Source organism: Poecilia latipinna, unplaced genomic scaffold, assembly GCF_001443285.1.
Source record: "Poecilia latipinna isolate Pla-1442-1.1 unplaced genomic scaffold, P_latipinna-1.0 Scaffold1699, whole genome shotgun sequence".
NCBI classification, from domain to species: domain Eukaryota; kingdom Metazoa; phylum Chordata; class Actinopteri; order Cyprinodontiformes; family Poeciliidae; genus Poecilia; species Poecilia latipinna.
In genome coordinates, this window is record NW_015114315.1 from 141,523 (window position 1) to 157,007 (window position 15,485).

Consider the following 15,485-nt stretch of genomic DNA (forward strand, 5'->3'; position numbering starts at 1 on the left):
TGGGCCCTTTGTCTAACAGCGCGTGACTCTTTCTCGGCCTTGGTAAAGCATCTCAACATTACACAATGCAAAAAATAAATAGAAATTCTCTAAACACCTTAAAACATGCATACCAGTTTGTATTTTCATGACTATATATTAAGAAATGCTTTTCCCCCCAAACATTTTAACCACTTAAAAACTAGTGTATGAAAAACTAAACATTATTCTCTATTTGTATGATTTATTTTTTTACATAAATATGTCCGATGTTTTCTTCATCGAATTATTAAGTTGGTTATTCAGCTGTTTAAAAAAACATTTTCACAATAAATAAATAAAAATAAAACATACCACATAATTGAGATCTCCAGTTAGGTGGCTGTCCTCCTGCGTGGGAACACTGACGAGAAAACTCAGACATTGTGCTGCAGACACAGGAGTCATTGGTGCTGTTGTTACAGGCACACATGTCTATGGCACATGCATGAATGTAAGCTTCAGGGTCAATTTCCACAAACAGATAAAACCTTCTAAGTTGATATGTCTTACCAAAATTGCCATAAGACAGCATTGGCTCTGCAGGATGTTACTGAGCAGTCATTGCCTTAGTTAAGATCAGTGTTCATGAGTCAACAATAAGACTCATCAAGCAGGATCCATGGGGAAGTTAATTGGTGAGAAGCACTGCTGACCAAAACAAACACAAAGTCAGTTCTCTTATTTGCAAAAAACATCTTCATGGTCCACAAGACTTGGGGGGGGGGATATGATATGGATCGATGACAGAAAAATTGAGCATTTTTGAAGGTGTGCTTTTTGTTAAATATGTTGTAAAAAATATCTCATCGTTTCAGGTGAGAGTGATAGTATGGACCCTATTGGTAGGACCTGAGCAGCTGAATTAAGAAAACCTATTACAAAATTCTTGAGAAGAATGTTTGGTCTTGTGTTTATTCAGATGTATTTGTCTTTGAGTGACTTCTATTTGCAAATACATCAGCAAGAAAAAAATTTCAAGCGCTATAATGTTATAATGTGATATGCATCTTATTTAAACGTGATAGTTATCTTTATAAAACGTGATAGCTATCATGCATAAACGTGATACTTATCTTGTGTCCAGGAAGTGGCGGAATTATGCTAGGCTAGTACAGTGGCTAACAGGAATTGGTCAAGTTTCCCTTCATGTTTGGTCTGAAACATGTAGAGATACGGATGCTGCTTTGCACTGAGGATAAAACCATTAATAACATGCGCATTCTGAACAGGATCCTAAGCAGAAGGGGACTGCACAGAAGTAAACGTCAGCCCGATCCTCTAGCTGTGGCGGCGTTCCTAACTGACCATCTGGATCGAAGCTGCAGTTGGCTTCTGATTGTAGCTTCTGATTCAGGAAATGGCTAAAGGGCGATTATAACGGAGGCTCAGATGTATTTGCTGAACATTTTCTGTTTTCCATTTTTTTTATTGAACAATACAATAGTTAAGTATTCTTCAAAATAAAAGACTTCCTCTCTCCAAAATAAATAATTCTTTGCATTAATTGTTTCACGTCACCTTTTTGCAATTATGCACAGTTAAATTAAATTCTGTGAAGAATAATTATCTAAATTATGCTTAACATATGACTGTAAGTAAGTAACTAATCATGGAAATTATACTTAACATATAATTGTTGAGAAATCATCTTTTCTACTTTAAAAACAAACATACATCAACATGTATGTTTGGAGTATATCTGGAGTAGATAATTCCACGCCAAAAGCAGAATATTTCTAACCTAGTTTGTGATTTGTGAAACCTTTATTTGAATTGTGAAACTTGAGTAATGAAAGATTTAAAAACCTTTTCGCATCTGAAATGCATTAGAAATGAATTCCTGTCACATTTGCAATATTTGATATTATTTTAACCATCTGTTTTCTTCCATTTTTTTTTGTCCTAGAGCGCTTGCCTTTCTGTTTGGCTGTTGTGGCTTACAGGGATGCATCAGCTGAGATAATAATACCAACAACTTTTCAGATTCAGATCAGGGTTTCCCCCAGTCTATTAAAAGCCTGGCGGCCCGCCATTCTTTACTAGCCCTGCTGCCAGGCTAAGCTTTGTTTGTTCACGTTTCTAGGGAAATTAAAAGAAAACAAAACAAAACAAAAAAAATTGTTTTTTTTTGTCTGTTTGTTTTTAAAGCCAGGCTGTAAGTGTCTCTTTTGCTCTTAGCATTTCAGTAGCAGAGCAGATTTATTCCTAAAGGATAGGTTTATAATAAATAGGTTTATAGTTTATGCATTTAAACCCGACAGCGTGGACCAATCACACAGCTGGCGCCTCTGCGCTTTGCCTCTGCTCCTGATCCTTTGGAGAAACTCTGGGTAAGAGTTTAAAACCCGCCGCGTTAGCTCTGGTTACACAGCTCAATGTGAACCGCAGGAATAAGTTGTAGTGAATTCAGAGTCGCGTTCTGGAGCAGTGAGAATGATTTATCAAACAAACAATTATATGCGCCGTTTACATCTCAACGCGTTGCCCAGCGTGTGGCTCTGTGTTTGTCTTCCCTGTAAANGAACTGAAGACACTCCCTGAAATCACACCATGTCTCTGTGGCCTGATAAGTTTCTGTTTCTCGTGAGAAATGGACCTTGGTGTCTAACAGAATCAAAAATGTAACTCTTTACTAAGGGCCCTTTGTCTAACAGCATTTGACTCTTTCTCGGCCTTGGTAAAGCATCTCAACATTACACAATGCAAAAAATAAATAGAAATTCTCTAAACACCTTAAAACATGCATACCAGTTTGTATTTTCATGACTATATATTAAGAAATGCTTTTCCCCCCAAACATTTTAACCACTTAAAAACTAGTGTATGAAAAACTAAACATTATTCTCTATTTGTATGATTTATTTTTTTACATAAATATGTCCGATGTTTTCTTCATCGAATTATTAAGTTGGTTATTCAGCTGTTTAAAAAAACATTTTCACAATAAATAAATAAAAATAAAACATACCACATAATTGAGATCTCCAGTTAGGTGGCTGTCCTCCTGCGTGGGAACACTGACGAGAAAACTCAGACATTGTGCTGCAGACACAGGAGTCATTGGTGCTGTTGTTACAGGCACACATGTCTATGGCACATGCATGAATGTAAGCTTCAGGGTCAATTTGTTCATTGCATGAACTCCAGGACTTGGAGAGAAATGCTTTTTCACAGATGGTTTGCTGATTTGGTTAAATAAAAAAAGAGAAAAACAATCAACAGAAAACAGGAACAATATTAATTTTTTACTTGTAAGCAAAACACCACGTCTTCTACCAAATAAACTTGCCGGAAAACTCACAAAATTCTTGCAAGAACTTGACACATTTCCAGACTTCCATGACTCATCTTTGTCTTCATGCGGGTCTTTGCAGTCATCATTTGGTAGATGGATTTTATGGCGGTTTCCAAACTCAATGGGGCTGATTTTAAAACCTGATCATGGCAATAAAGTAAGTCAATAATATAAGACCTGAATGTGATCATTAACAGATGGTGGAGATGATAGATTATCATCTGCATCATAAATTGTATTAGTTGAACAACATACCATTGACAATGAACTCATCATAGACAGGAACACCATTGAAGTCTCCGCAAAGTCCACAGGTTTTGTTTCTATAGTTATTTGAAACTTCCACCTGAAATACACACAATGGAAGAAAAGGACAGTCGTATTTTTTTCTGTTACTTAAAATTACACTCATGTTATTCTACAGCAATGTGTATTCTGTGCATAGTAAATGATCACATTGAATTTGTTTCATGCAGATGTTATACTCAGCTTTCTGCAAGTTTTAGCTTGTGCTCTTCCATTTTCTTTAGTCAGTTAATGACTGAGAAAATATTTTGCCATAGAGTTATATCTACAAGGGTTCAAAATAAACAAAAATTGTGTGAGCAGAAAAGCTGCATGCTTGGAATTGATTCCAGGAGCACAAGTGATGCACACCACCCTCTTTTAATGGAGATGTTGTGTGTGCTATTGACTGCCGTTATGGACAGTGTCAGAGAGTGGAGTGGGGATGAAAGAAAGTAGAAGTAGAAAGTCATTATACTGGAGGAATGATACTGCTATCACTGCTCATAATAATAATGCATTTTATCAAAATAAGGCCACAATGCGATACAGAACAATAATGAGAATATTTAAAAGTCATTAAAATAAGCAAAAATCTGTATTAAAGTTGACAACCCCCAACCCCAATAGTAATTTATAGTACTATTGCATAGTACGCAAAATAAATGTGGTACGAGCTGTCAAGGTACTTTGAGGGGGGAGGAAATCTTGAGTACAGGACCTTTTTTTTTGTTTGTTTTACCTTCAACATCCCTTTGACTCTGATTCTTTCAACAGTTTTCTCTCTGTGATGTTGACGTTAATGTTGACAATAACATCAAAATCTGGTGTAAGGCTCTTTATGGTAATTCTTACCATGACTGCATCTTCACGGTTCCACATGACAGTGATGCCAACTCTTGAAGCTTTAAAACTGATGTAAAATGCACTTTCTTCCACCTTTACGCCTCTACTGTAATGTGGAAGGCTGACTCTGATAAAAAAAAAAGAACAAAAAATATTTTAACTTTTTTCTATTTTATAAAAATATGCAATTTTTCTTTTTATACTTACAGTATGCTGTTTTCAGTGACATGGGTCTTGTTTAGGTAGAATCCATTTTCATTGATAGTTATTGATATGTAACTTATTGCAATGTTTCCATCATTTTCCTCCCTTTTAACGTTCACTGAGAACTTGGGGTCAGAACCATGGCAGTCTTTGGCCAGGTTGTACTCACACAAGCCAGGAAACTGGTACACATCACCATCAAAAGTCTTAAAGTGCTGCGTGCCCCAAGTGCTGCAGATGTTGTTGACATGGTTGTGAACTAGAAAGAGAAAATTCAAAAGAAAAATATAAATTATTGATATATTTCCCCTACATAAGTTAAAAACAGGATATGTTATTTTATTTTTTTAGAAAAATAAATTTAACATCAAGCATCTTGAACAAACTGTTGTAGAAACAGAATATCAACTTTTGCGGTCCTTAAAACAGTTTTTTAAAAAATATAAAACTTGTAAGTCTTACCCTGTTTGGCTTGAATTGCAACAGAAAAACTGAAGAAACACAACCACACCACCATCCACTTCATGGTTGCCACTGTGGGTCCCAAAGCAGATGAAGTGAGGCTGACGGTCAAGGCTTTATTTATACATTTAGATTTCTGTGCAGGTTTAGAACCGCCTTTTTGGGTGGCCAATTGGTAAAGGCAATACCATTGATGATTTGAAATGATGTGGATAGTTTCATAATTGCTGTACTGTATTTTCTACATCAGGCATGACAGAAGATTAGAATGGCAAATATATGAGACACTTCTGGAGAATATAAATAAGATCATGTTTGGTTTGTCCGTTCTACCCACTGAATAATTTATTAAACATTCTCAAAGCTTATACAGGAGGACCGTAACTACAGGATGCTGTTGGATCTCTTGTGGGAAAAGTTACTTCAAGCAGTTCATACTTGGATTTCTGTACAGACAGAACTGAAGAACAGCACATAGACCTTGTTCTAAACCATAAACCTACCTGGTATTGTAGAACATTTGTCTCATCTAAGTTTTGCACATTGCGATGAATTTAAATATTTATGTTTATTAATGTGCATTTTCCCTTTTAACCATAACCAACCCTGTTTGATTTTTCAAGCCTGTGCATTGCTCCCCTTGCCATTTTGAAGGGGTCAAACTGACCCCGTGGGCACTTTTCCGAGTTTCTTTTTATTGTTTCTGTGATTTTGAGATCTGACGGGTTGACAGGACAACCCCGTCATTTCCCCACTGTCAGACTGTGACATCTGTCTCACTGTTTCCAAGCATCCAGCTGTGATTGCAGGAGGGTTAAACAAAGAAATATTATTCTGCAAAAAGTTACATAGCAATTGCTAAAACAGAAACCTCAACAAACCAGAGGCAGTCATTTTCCACAAACAGATAAAACCTTCTAGGTTGATATGTCTTAAGAGAGCATCGGCTCTGCAGGATGTTACTGAGCAGTCCTTGTCTTAGTTAAGATCAGTGTTCCTGAGTCAACAATAAGACTCATCAAGCAGGATCCATGGGGAAGTTAATTGGTGAGAAGCGCTGCTGACCAAAACAAACACAAAGTCAGTTCTCTTATTTGCCAAAAAACATCTTCATGGTCCACAAGACTTTGGGGACAGTATGATACGGATCGATGACAGAAAAATTGAGCGTTTTTGAAGGTGTGCATTTTGTTAAATATGTTGTAAAAAAATATCTCATCGTTTCAGGTGAGAGTGATAGTATGGACCCTATTGGTTTAGGACCTGAGCAGCTAGGATCATTCTGCCTATTACAAAATCCTTGAGAAGAATGTTTGGTCTTGTGTTTATTCAGGTTTCTTTGTCTTTGAGTGATGTCTATTTGCAAATACATCAGCATCATAAATACGGAAAGCGTATTGCTATCACGCAATAATTTTTTTTCAAGCGCTGTAACGTTATAACGTGATACTTATCTTGTATAAACGTGATACTTATCTTGTATAAACGTGATACTTATCTTGTATAAACGTGATAATTTTATGTCCAGGAAGTGGCGGAATTATGCTAGGCTAGTACAGTGGCTAACAGGAATTGGTCAAGTTTCCCTTCATGTTTGGTCTGAAGCATGGAGAAATATGGATGCTGCTTTGCACTGTGGTTAAAACCATTAATAACATGCGCATTCTGAACAGGATCCTAAACAGAAGGGGACTGCACAGAAGGAAACGTCAGCCCGGTCCTCTAGCTGTGGCGGCGTTCCTAACTGACTGTCTGGGTCGAAGCTGCAGTTGGCTTCCGATTGTAACTTCTGATTTGGGAAATGGCTAAAGGGCGATTATAACGGAGGCTCAGACGTATTTGCTGAATATTTTCTGTTCACATTTTTATTAAACAATACAATAGCTGAATAACGGCAACGGCTGTTCGTAACCAAGCAACCGAAATCAGCAGAAGGCAAGATAGTGGCAAAAGACAAAACTAGATCCTAAAAGACTTGCTCTCTCCAAAATAAATTATTCTTTGCACTTAATTATGTTTCACGTCACCTTTTTGTAATTATGCACAATGAAATTAAATTCGGTGAAGAAGAATAATCATGTAAATTATGCTTAACATATGACTGTAAATAAGTAACTAATTATGGAAATTATACTTAACATATAAGTGTTAAGAAATCATATTTTCTGCTTTAAAAAGCACACATTGACATTTCAAATCTGGAGTAGATAATTCCACTCCAATAGCAGAATATTTCCAACCTAGTTTGTGATTTGTGAAACCTTTATTTGAATTGTGAAACTTTAGTAATGAGAGATTTCAAAAACCTTTTCACATCTGAAATGCATTAAAAATGAATTCCTGTCACATTTGCAATATTTGAAATTATTTTAACCATCTGTTTTCTTCCATTTTTTGTCCTAGAGCGCTTGCCTTTCTGTTTGGCTGTTGTGACTTACAGGGACGCATCAGCTGAGATAATAATGCCAACAACTTTTCAGATTCAGATTTATTGTCATGCAACAGAGCATCAGAGATGAATAATCTATAAGGTCATAATGTCTGTTAGCTTTTATAGATTAAAGATACTACCCAATTCCTTAATTGGTTGCATCAATATTAGAAAAATGACAATATTGCCAAAATTCTTATATATTTTCCTATCGGTTTCACTTTCCTCAATTCCAGGGCTGTGAATGGTCAATTTTTTATATACATAAAGATATTTTTTATTGTTCAACTACCACAAAACAACAGAACAACTGAAGTTATTATTCTGAAATTTTAAATATTCAAACATTTCATTATCATTAATATATAGAAGCAGGTAAAGAATATGTGATGACTGTTAGGATCTGTGTTTTCTGTGTAGTTTTTCTGTTAGTCCAGTTTCCCCTGTGAATCTGTCTTCCCTGTTGATTGCTCCCAGCTGTATCCCGTTACCTGATTACCTTCCCTGTGTATTTAAACCCACCTGTGTCTGTGTTCTTCGTCGGATCCTCGTCGTATCACACCCTCGTCTCACGTCTGTGTTCTGTTCCTGTGCTGCCAGTGATTTTGAGTTGTTCTCCTGGTTTGTCATTAAATCATCTTTTCTTCATGACTACCTGGGTTCCCCGGCGTCTCTCTCACCACCACCAACAACCACAGTTCATGACAATGACTGCCACAAACAAAATAATTAAAGACAGGAGACTGAAACTTAGATGCTTGCTTTTATTCAATCAACTGATAAATGAACTCCACAAAGTATGCAATACCTTATTAGAGATTTAATGATTAATTAAATGATTCTTGGAGATACATCTGCATCCCACATGTGAGGACAGAGGACTGTGTCACTGCAGTGTGAAGCGTCGCTTTCTGCGAACATGCAGTGCAGCAGGTGTGGTGCACTCTGTGTGCCCACAGCCGCACTCCTCCACATGCACATAAGTGAACTGGACGTGCGTACCATCTTCACACGCCAGGGTAACAGTGCGGTTGCTGGCGCGTCTCTCCTTACAGCAGGAGCAGGAATGCTCCATAGCAGCTGCTGCTTCAGAGTACCTGAAAAGAACAAGGACAGAAAAAATCAGCACATTCAATGCATCACAACTGCTTAATAAACGATTTGATGACTTTCCAGAGGAAGACAAAACTAAAAGTAATCTCATACTTACTTGGTGAAAGTGTCACATGATCCTTCACATGACGGCATGTTCAACTCAGTCTGACAGCCATTGTGGTTGATAGGAGTTGTCCGGTTAAACAGTCTGCAGGCCTTCTCTTTTTCCACACCTTTTAAAATGTTAGAGGAAAGAAAAATGTCAGTTTTTATGCTTGTTTCAGTGTCTTTGACTCTAAAGAAAAGAAAATAATCATACTCACAGATTTTGCAGCAACCATTTGCTGCAGTCTGAATTGTGTCCTGAATAATAATGATAAAAAAAACAACAACAAAAAGTTTGAATTTTTCTCTGTATATGATCCAGTGTGGGTTTATGCATTAAACCAGGCACTTACATTCTTGCAGTTGCTCTCTTGGAATGCTGGGCAAATGATGTGTTTGTTGGTGACTGTAAAAGTCTCTCCATTCTTAACACAAGTCTTACTTTCACACTTATTTTCAGTTGGTGACCAGGTTTCTCCCTCCTGGAAATTACCACACAGATAACCACATACTTAGTTGTTTTATACTTACAGACATTTATGCAAACTCACAGAGATGATTCAGTTTACCTTTAAGAGTGTCTCAGTGCCATTAACAACGAACACACACTGGGTCTGCACACACGTCCCACAGCAATCATCTGAGTTGGTTTTCTTATATTCAAATCCCTGAAAGAAAAAAAGGCAAATTCAATGCATCTACATGGTAAAATAATAATAATAAAAAAACAGTTAATTATAAATTTATTCACACCCATTCAACATTTCTGTTATCACCCCAAATATTCTATTTGGATCCTGTAAAATAAATTAGCACAAAAGTGGTGAATATTTCTGATATAATTTATTATTTTATTTTCTAATTTCCATTGTAATGTAAAGCCATTGTTCTTTGCCTGTTACGTCACCATGGTAAGTTGAAACACCAACAGAAGTAACAAGTCCATTCTTGAGATTGAGCTGCATGTTTCGCTATATATTTTGTGAGGAAGCAAGCAGCGTTTCGAGCCGCATTACAAAAGGCGCTGCCATGCGTTGCATTGGGCAGGCCCCACTTATGTAATAGCAATCTTACTGCTAACATTTTTAATGTAAATAAAACAAGATTTTACAACATAAGTAGCCAAACAGATATAAAAACTAGATTTTCAACTGGTATAGTAGAGAATCTTAAGACATTTGATCCTGCAGATTTTAATCGCTGCTGTATAACTTTCCGTTTAATCTGTACTGTTAGTGCAGAATGTGTTTTATTTTTTCCCAATTTATTCTGGAATGATGTACAACAGTTTCAGTGTTTACTTAATTGCAACTGGAGTGTCGTAAAGATGTTGTCATGCTCTGATTGAGCTAGCCATATATGTCGATGCAATAACATTCAAAATGCCTGATTGCAGTAAAACCTTAATATTTGCAATTTTTTTCATCCCAACTGGCCCTTTGAAAAATAAAGGGCCTGTTGAGTATATATGTATGCATGAATGCATACATGCATTGTCATAAACATTACATTGTCTTCCTCACCTTTCTGCATGTTTTTTCACACTGCTGCTTCTCACACTTGATTTCCATCAGACCACCAGATGAAGAGTTTGAGGAACAGAAGCAGTTCTCACATTTTTGGCCAGGAACGGAAGAACCAGGCTGAGAAATCCACATAAATTCATTGTTAGCCTGCAAGTTTTAGTCTAACAATGAATAAATACTAAAAGGTACATATTTATCTCCTCAATACATTTCATATATCCCTTACCGGATATTCAACAGAATTTAGCACACAGACTCTTTTGGGTTCTAGGAAAGAAAGTTGACATTTATGTAAAAACAAAGATCACTAAAGTGATTCTTTATCCATTTGACCTCATGTAGGTACAAACTGATTTTGTAGGCTCACCACATGTACGTTCTGGACAACATTTTCCCTCTGGAACACTGATGTTTGGCATAAAGCCAACGTCACAGTTCATGTTGATGTCCGGACAAGCGTGGCTCTGACATTCTGTTTACACAAAGAAGAAGAAGAACTCAGTTTATTACTAATTTAAACACTAACAAGCAGCAAACAGTAATCGGCATTATTGCTGTGTCTTACGGCAAACATGGACATTGCAGCATTGATCTGATGGATCAGTTTTATTGACAAGAACATATCCTGGACCCATGCATCTTGGTAAAGCAGTGGGTGGGCACGTCTTAGGCTTACAGGTCACAGTTTTGGTGGACTCATTACACACACAGGTCTGACAATTGTATTCAAATGTCTCGTTGAACTAAAACAAAAAAGAAAACGTAGTGTTGGCTTAAATATCTAAAAATACAAGTAAAGAACAGTAGATGAAAATCAAGTTTGGCTCACCTCACGGGACGTCCCAGTCGGATCAAGACACCCTGTTTAATCAGCACAAACATATTTATGTGAGTCTCTTTGTCTCTGTATGCTAATGCTGTTGCCAAATAGCTTAACTATTTTGAACTCTATAAAATCTCTAAACAGTACAAACCTTAAAAAATAGAAAAATAAAAAAAGTAACATGTATCTATGAACTTAAAGAAACTGGTTTTGATTTATAATTTCACAGAAATAGCAAACACTATTACTTCATGTTCATTTCTTATGCGTCCTAAAATGTCTCAAGGAAAGACACAATCCCCAAGCTCAAATACAGCTAGAGAAACAAACAAAAGGAACCAAAGAAGTTGAATCTTAATAATGAAACAGATGTTCAAAATCGTTCTTACATACTTACCACAGCTTTTAACGCATATATTTGATTCTTTGCTGAACAGTTTCTGTCCTTCAGGACAAAAGCAGCCTTCAGTAGTGTAGTTCACGACTGGATCGTTAGGACTGCAAGATTTAAATGTCATGTGTTTTATAATTAAATTTATTTATGTTGTATTTGCATAAAACAAGGATCTAAGCATTTCATACCAAGAGAAAATACAATCATACTTTAAATTTTATTAATTATAAATAAATATTTTTGGGACATAATAACAGTGAAATCCAGTGATCTTGCAGATTGTAGGAGGTGAAACTGAACTGAACCAACAGTTTATATCTGTGAAATATTCTTAGCATCTCCCAGTTGAAAATAATGGAAACTACAATTATTTTTAATAATAATAATAAATCTATATAATGTGTTTTGCTGAGTAAATTGAGTTCCTGAGTTAAAGGAACTTTCATTAATATTCTAATTTGCTGAATGTGACAGTATTTCATCCTTTAATAAAGATCACCTGAGTTTGTCTCAAACTAATTGTGACTTAAAGGTGATCAATGTGATATAACTGAGTTGCTTTAACTGTTTTTTACGTTTCCTGTGCTTTTTTTCCCCATGTGCTAATTTATTTTGAGCTAAAACAAAACAAAAAAAAAACTTTTTTTTGAACTCACTTGTCCTCACAGCTTGGTTGATCTGCAGGTCCACAAGATCTATAAATTTTGCCCAGTGGGCAGTTGCTGGCTGTTAGTAAAAATGAAACAAAAAGAAAAGTAAAAATAAAAAAACAACTCAAAAACCAAAATGTAAAGTACAGATTTATAAGTTTCAAATTCCAGTACTAGGAAATCATAATTAAATACAATGTATTTTTATTGTTTTTATCATTATTTTGACTTTTCTATGCTGAGAAAAAAAAGTACTATACCACATATTTTAGTGTGGTTCCTCCAGTCAATACAAATTCCAATCTCAGCGCAAGCAGCAGCATAAGTCTCCAAACTTGTGCACTCCACTGCCCGGTTGTGAACATAGCAGCCATCAAAAACGCATCCTGTGTAGAAATTGTCTGGAGAGATCTGGGAATGGCATGCAGCGAAGACACTGAAGCGGAAAATGAAAATTCATTAGAAAAAAGACTTTTTAAAAAGCTGAAGAAAATGATACAGATCAAGACGATTAGCAAAGTACCCTGAGGAGTCCTTAAGCAGTTCACAAACAGAATCTGGATTGTGTTTGCATGTTTTCTGTGGAGGAGTACGTTTAGGTAGGCAGCCAGTTTTTCCCTTATCTTTCTCCAGAAGCCAGTCGTCGGCCATCACACCGCAATTTTCTACTACTGTACCGTTACGCAATCTGCAGTCATCATCTTGATTGTTGGAGCAAGTTCCTATCAAAAATGTTCTAGTGTCATTTTCTCCATTCAAACTGAAAGATGTACACAGATGCTATATGTACATCTGTGTACAGATGCATTCTGAGAGGACATTCTTACCACAATGACCCTGTGTGTTTCCTCCGAAGTACTCATATGGAAGGTTGATACTAAAGCCAGTTCTTCCAAATTTAACAACCACATTTAGACGAAGGATCTCTAACACCAAGTTAACGCCAGTGCTCACCACCTTAACACCATCTTTAAAATAAGGGAGCCTTAGATTATCTTCATCTTCATTTTTAAATGCCTGAAAAAAGCAGAAGAACAGACAGTAAAAATATCAAGTATGAAGCTAGTATTTTGATGTTGGTGATAATGGCATGTAATTTGTATATGCATACAATAAAGTCAAAAATAAATTAGTCTATAAATTAATTTATACATAATGAAGTGAACATGGGCTACATATTGAACATGTGAAAGAAATAAATGGAAAAAACCATAGAAAGCCAAGAAACCAGCTGAAATCTGCCATTATGTGGTAAGCATTCCTCTCGTTATGTGGAAATAAAGCTTGTTTAATATCAACTGATGGCTTGCAGACACTGAGTTTGTCCCAAGCTAATTTAGATTTAAAAGGAAAAACTGATATTTCTAGACTTTTGCACAGATATTACCTATTACCTAAGCAAAAAAACCTTCACGAAAAAATCTTAGAATTACAAAACACACAGTTGTTATAGTTTTATAAACTTCAAAGGAGCGTTGCTGGAGCCATGACCTGGAAGTAATAAGCCAGGTGCCCCTCATAAGATTTCTATTTCTAAGAACGTAGGTAGATTGACAGAGAACTTCAAAAACATCCGTAATAATAAACAATAAACTCAGTCGCAATGGCCTCTATGCACACATCTTAAAATTCTCATTACTAACAGGCTTTTTCACAAAATATTTAATATATATAGTTCAATGTTCATTCCAAGTTTTCACCACTAACTTAATTTTAAGGTGTAATTTGTTTTGGTTTTTCTGTATGTGTTAATCACTTGGCTAGTTGAGTGGTGTAAATTTTACTTCAATACTGGAAATCTACCTTCTGAGAAAAACTGATGATGTGTTAGGAATATGTACTTTATATTTTTATATGTATACTTTAATATATTCTTTAAAAGATAGTGTTCAAAGAGGGTCATCTCATCTTACCTTCAAATCAGGTCGTCCACCAAGATTAAAGTTGATCAGTTTGATACTTTGTGCTCCATAATTTACAATTAAAGCTCGAGGACAGGAAACATCTTCAGTAGGGTCACAATGAACATTTTCAATTAAAATTTCTAAGTTATGCGTTGGTCTAATTTCTTTCATCAGATAATAGGTACAGTTTCCTTGGTAACTGTAGTATTTGCCATCAAAGGTAATGTAGTGAGGATCTCCCCAGCCTTCGCACTCACCTACAGTGACAGAAAAATGTAAATAGTTAATAAAAACAAAAACTATCCACTAATCAGTCTCAATAATATGATTCCCTGCATGAGTACAATTAGGTTCTTCATTTGCCATTAAAATAACCCACACCACTTCACACAAGTGAAGCATCTACAAAAAGCACATTGGCAATAAATATTTTCATTCTTACAATAGAAGCTCTCTATAAATCACATACATTTGAAGCCCAGGGCTGTTATAGATTAATTGTTGCTATTTATACTTTTAAGTACATGGATATTTTCTTGGATGACGAGAATAACTTAATCCGTCAGTGATCATAATGTTTATACATTTCTAAAAAAAAAATTAAATAGAAAACTTACAGTCACATTCATATTGTTGGCAGCAATGATAATAATCATATACAAGAACAGGATCTTTCCCATTGGCACAAGTTATGGGCTTTATAGTTGGACATTCATATGGCACTATTTCAATTTGATTTTGTCCAATACATCTGGCCATGGTGCAGTTGCAAAAATAAAACATCTCATTTTCCTGTAAACAAGGAAAAAAGGGAGAATCAGTGATGGGATGCTCAAAGAAGTTGCAGTAAATCAACATTAAAAATGCCATAAAACTAAGTATGTAAATATTAGCAAGAAACAAAAGGAGTTTTAAGTGATACAGCTTACCTGATGATCACAACAATATTTACAAGGAGGAGTTGGAGTTGGTGTTTCAGATGATGTTGGAGCGGTTGTAGATGGTAATGATGTAGTTGGAGACTGAGTTACTGTCGTTGATTCTGTGGTTGTGGGTGTGGTTGTAGTAGTTGTGGTAGTTGTAGTGGTTGTAGTTGGTGTTTCAGTTGTAGTTTCAGTTGTTGTCGTTGATTCTGTGGTTGTGGGTGTGGTTGTAGTAGTTGTGGTAGTTGTAGTGGTTGTAGTTGGTGTTTCAGTTGTAGTTTCAGTTGTTGTTGATTCTGTGGTTGTGGGTGTAGTTGTGGTGGTTGTTGTGGTAGTTGTAGTAGTAGTGGTTGTAGTTGGTGTTTCAGTTGTTGTCGTTGATTCTGTGGTTGTGGGTGTGGTTGTAGTAGTTGTGGTAGTTGTAGTGGTTGTAGTTGGTGTTTCAGTTGTTGTTGATTCCGTGGATGTGGGTGTAGTTGTAGTGGTTGTTGTGGTTGTGCTGGTTGTAGTTGTAGTTTCAG

General features: G+C 36.0%; 2 protein-coding genes across 2 annotated transcripts; both read right to left on the minus strand.

Moving 5' to 3' along the window:
* Nucleotides 1–2,942: 2,942 nt before the first annotated feature.
* LOC106964662 (mucin-2-like) lies at nucleotides 2,943–5,186 on the minus strand. Its single transcript, XM_015060299.1, has 6 exons — nucleotides 5,114–5,186; nucleotides 4,655–4,910; nucleotides 4,457–4,574; nucleotides 3,572–3,662; nucleotides 3,323–3,456; nucleotides 2,943–3,203 (listed from the first exon to the last, which is right to left on the minus strand). Exons 1-6 carry the CDS (start codon nucleotides 5,175–5,177, stop codon nucleotides 2,946–2,948), a joined length of 921 nt encoding a protein of 306 aa, XP_014915785.1. The 5' UTR covers nucleotides 5,178–5,186; the 3' UTR covers nucleotides 2,943–2,945.
* Nucleotides 5,187–8,294: 3,108 nt separating this feature from the next.
* LOC106964660 (intestinal mucin-like protein) lies at nucleotides 8,295–15,118 on the minus strand. The gene is made up of 18 exons (XM_015060297.1): nucleotides 14,971–15,118; nucleotides 14,659–14,833; nucleotides 14,051–14,298; nucleotides 12,965–13,154; nucleotides 12,661–12,859; nucleotides 12,398–12,573; nucleotides 12,144–12,213; nucleotides 11,491–11,591; nucleotides 11,100–11,131; nucleotides 10,836–11,013; nucleotides 10,638–10,742; nucleotides 10,497–10,537; nucleotides 10,268–10,387; nucleotides 9,314–9,412; nucleotides 9,098–9,226; nucleotides 8,963–9,002; nucleotides 8,755–8,872; nucleotides 8,295–8,641 (listed from the first exon to the last, which is right to left on the minus strand). Exons 2-18 carry the CDS (start codon nucleotides 14,822–14,824, stop codon nucleotides 8,431–8,433), a joined length of 2,223 nt encoding a protein of 740 aa, XP_014915783.1. The 5' UTR covers nucleotides 14,825–14,833; nucleotides 14,971–15,118; the 3' UTR covers nucleotides 8,295–8,430.
* Nucleotides 15,119–15,485: the final 367 nt, after the last annotated feature.

What these genes read in the sequence shown, in the direction of transcription:
- LOC106964662 (XM_015060299.1), bottom strand. Translation starts at nt 5,177, where the DNA reads ATGAAGTGGATGGTGGTGTGGTTGTGTTTCTTCAGTTTTTCTGTTGCA. An exon ending in ACCGTGAAGATGCAGTCATG is followed by an intron (nt 3,663 to 4,456) that starts GTAAGAATTACC and finishes TGTGTATTTCAG; the next exon opens with GTGGAAGTTTCAAATAACTA. An exon ending in TGATGAGTTCATTGTCAATG is followed by an intron (nt 3,457 to 3,571) that starts GTATGTTGTTCA and finishes TGCCATGATCAG; the next exon opens with GTTTTAAAATCAGCCCCATT.
- LOC106964660 (XM_015060297.1), bottom strand. Translation starts at nt 14,824, where the DNA reads ATGTTTTATTTTTGCAACTGCACCATGGCCAGATGTATTGGACAAAAT. An exon ending in CCAACAATATGAATGTGACT is followed by an intron (nt 14,299 to 14,658) that starts GTAAGTTTTCTA and finishes CTGTCACTGTAG; the next exon opens with GTGAGTGCGAAGGCTGGGGA. An exon ending in CGACTGGGACGTCCCGTGAG is followed by an intron (nt 11,014 to 11,099) that starts GTGAGCCAAACT and finishes TTTTTGTTTTAG; the next exon opens with TTCAACGAGACATTTGAATA.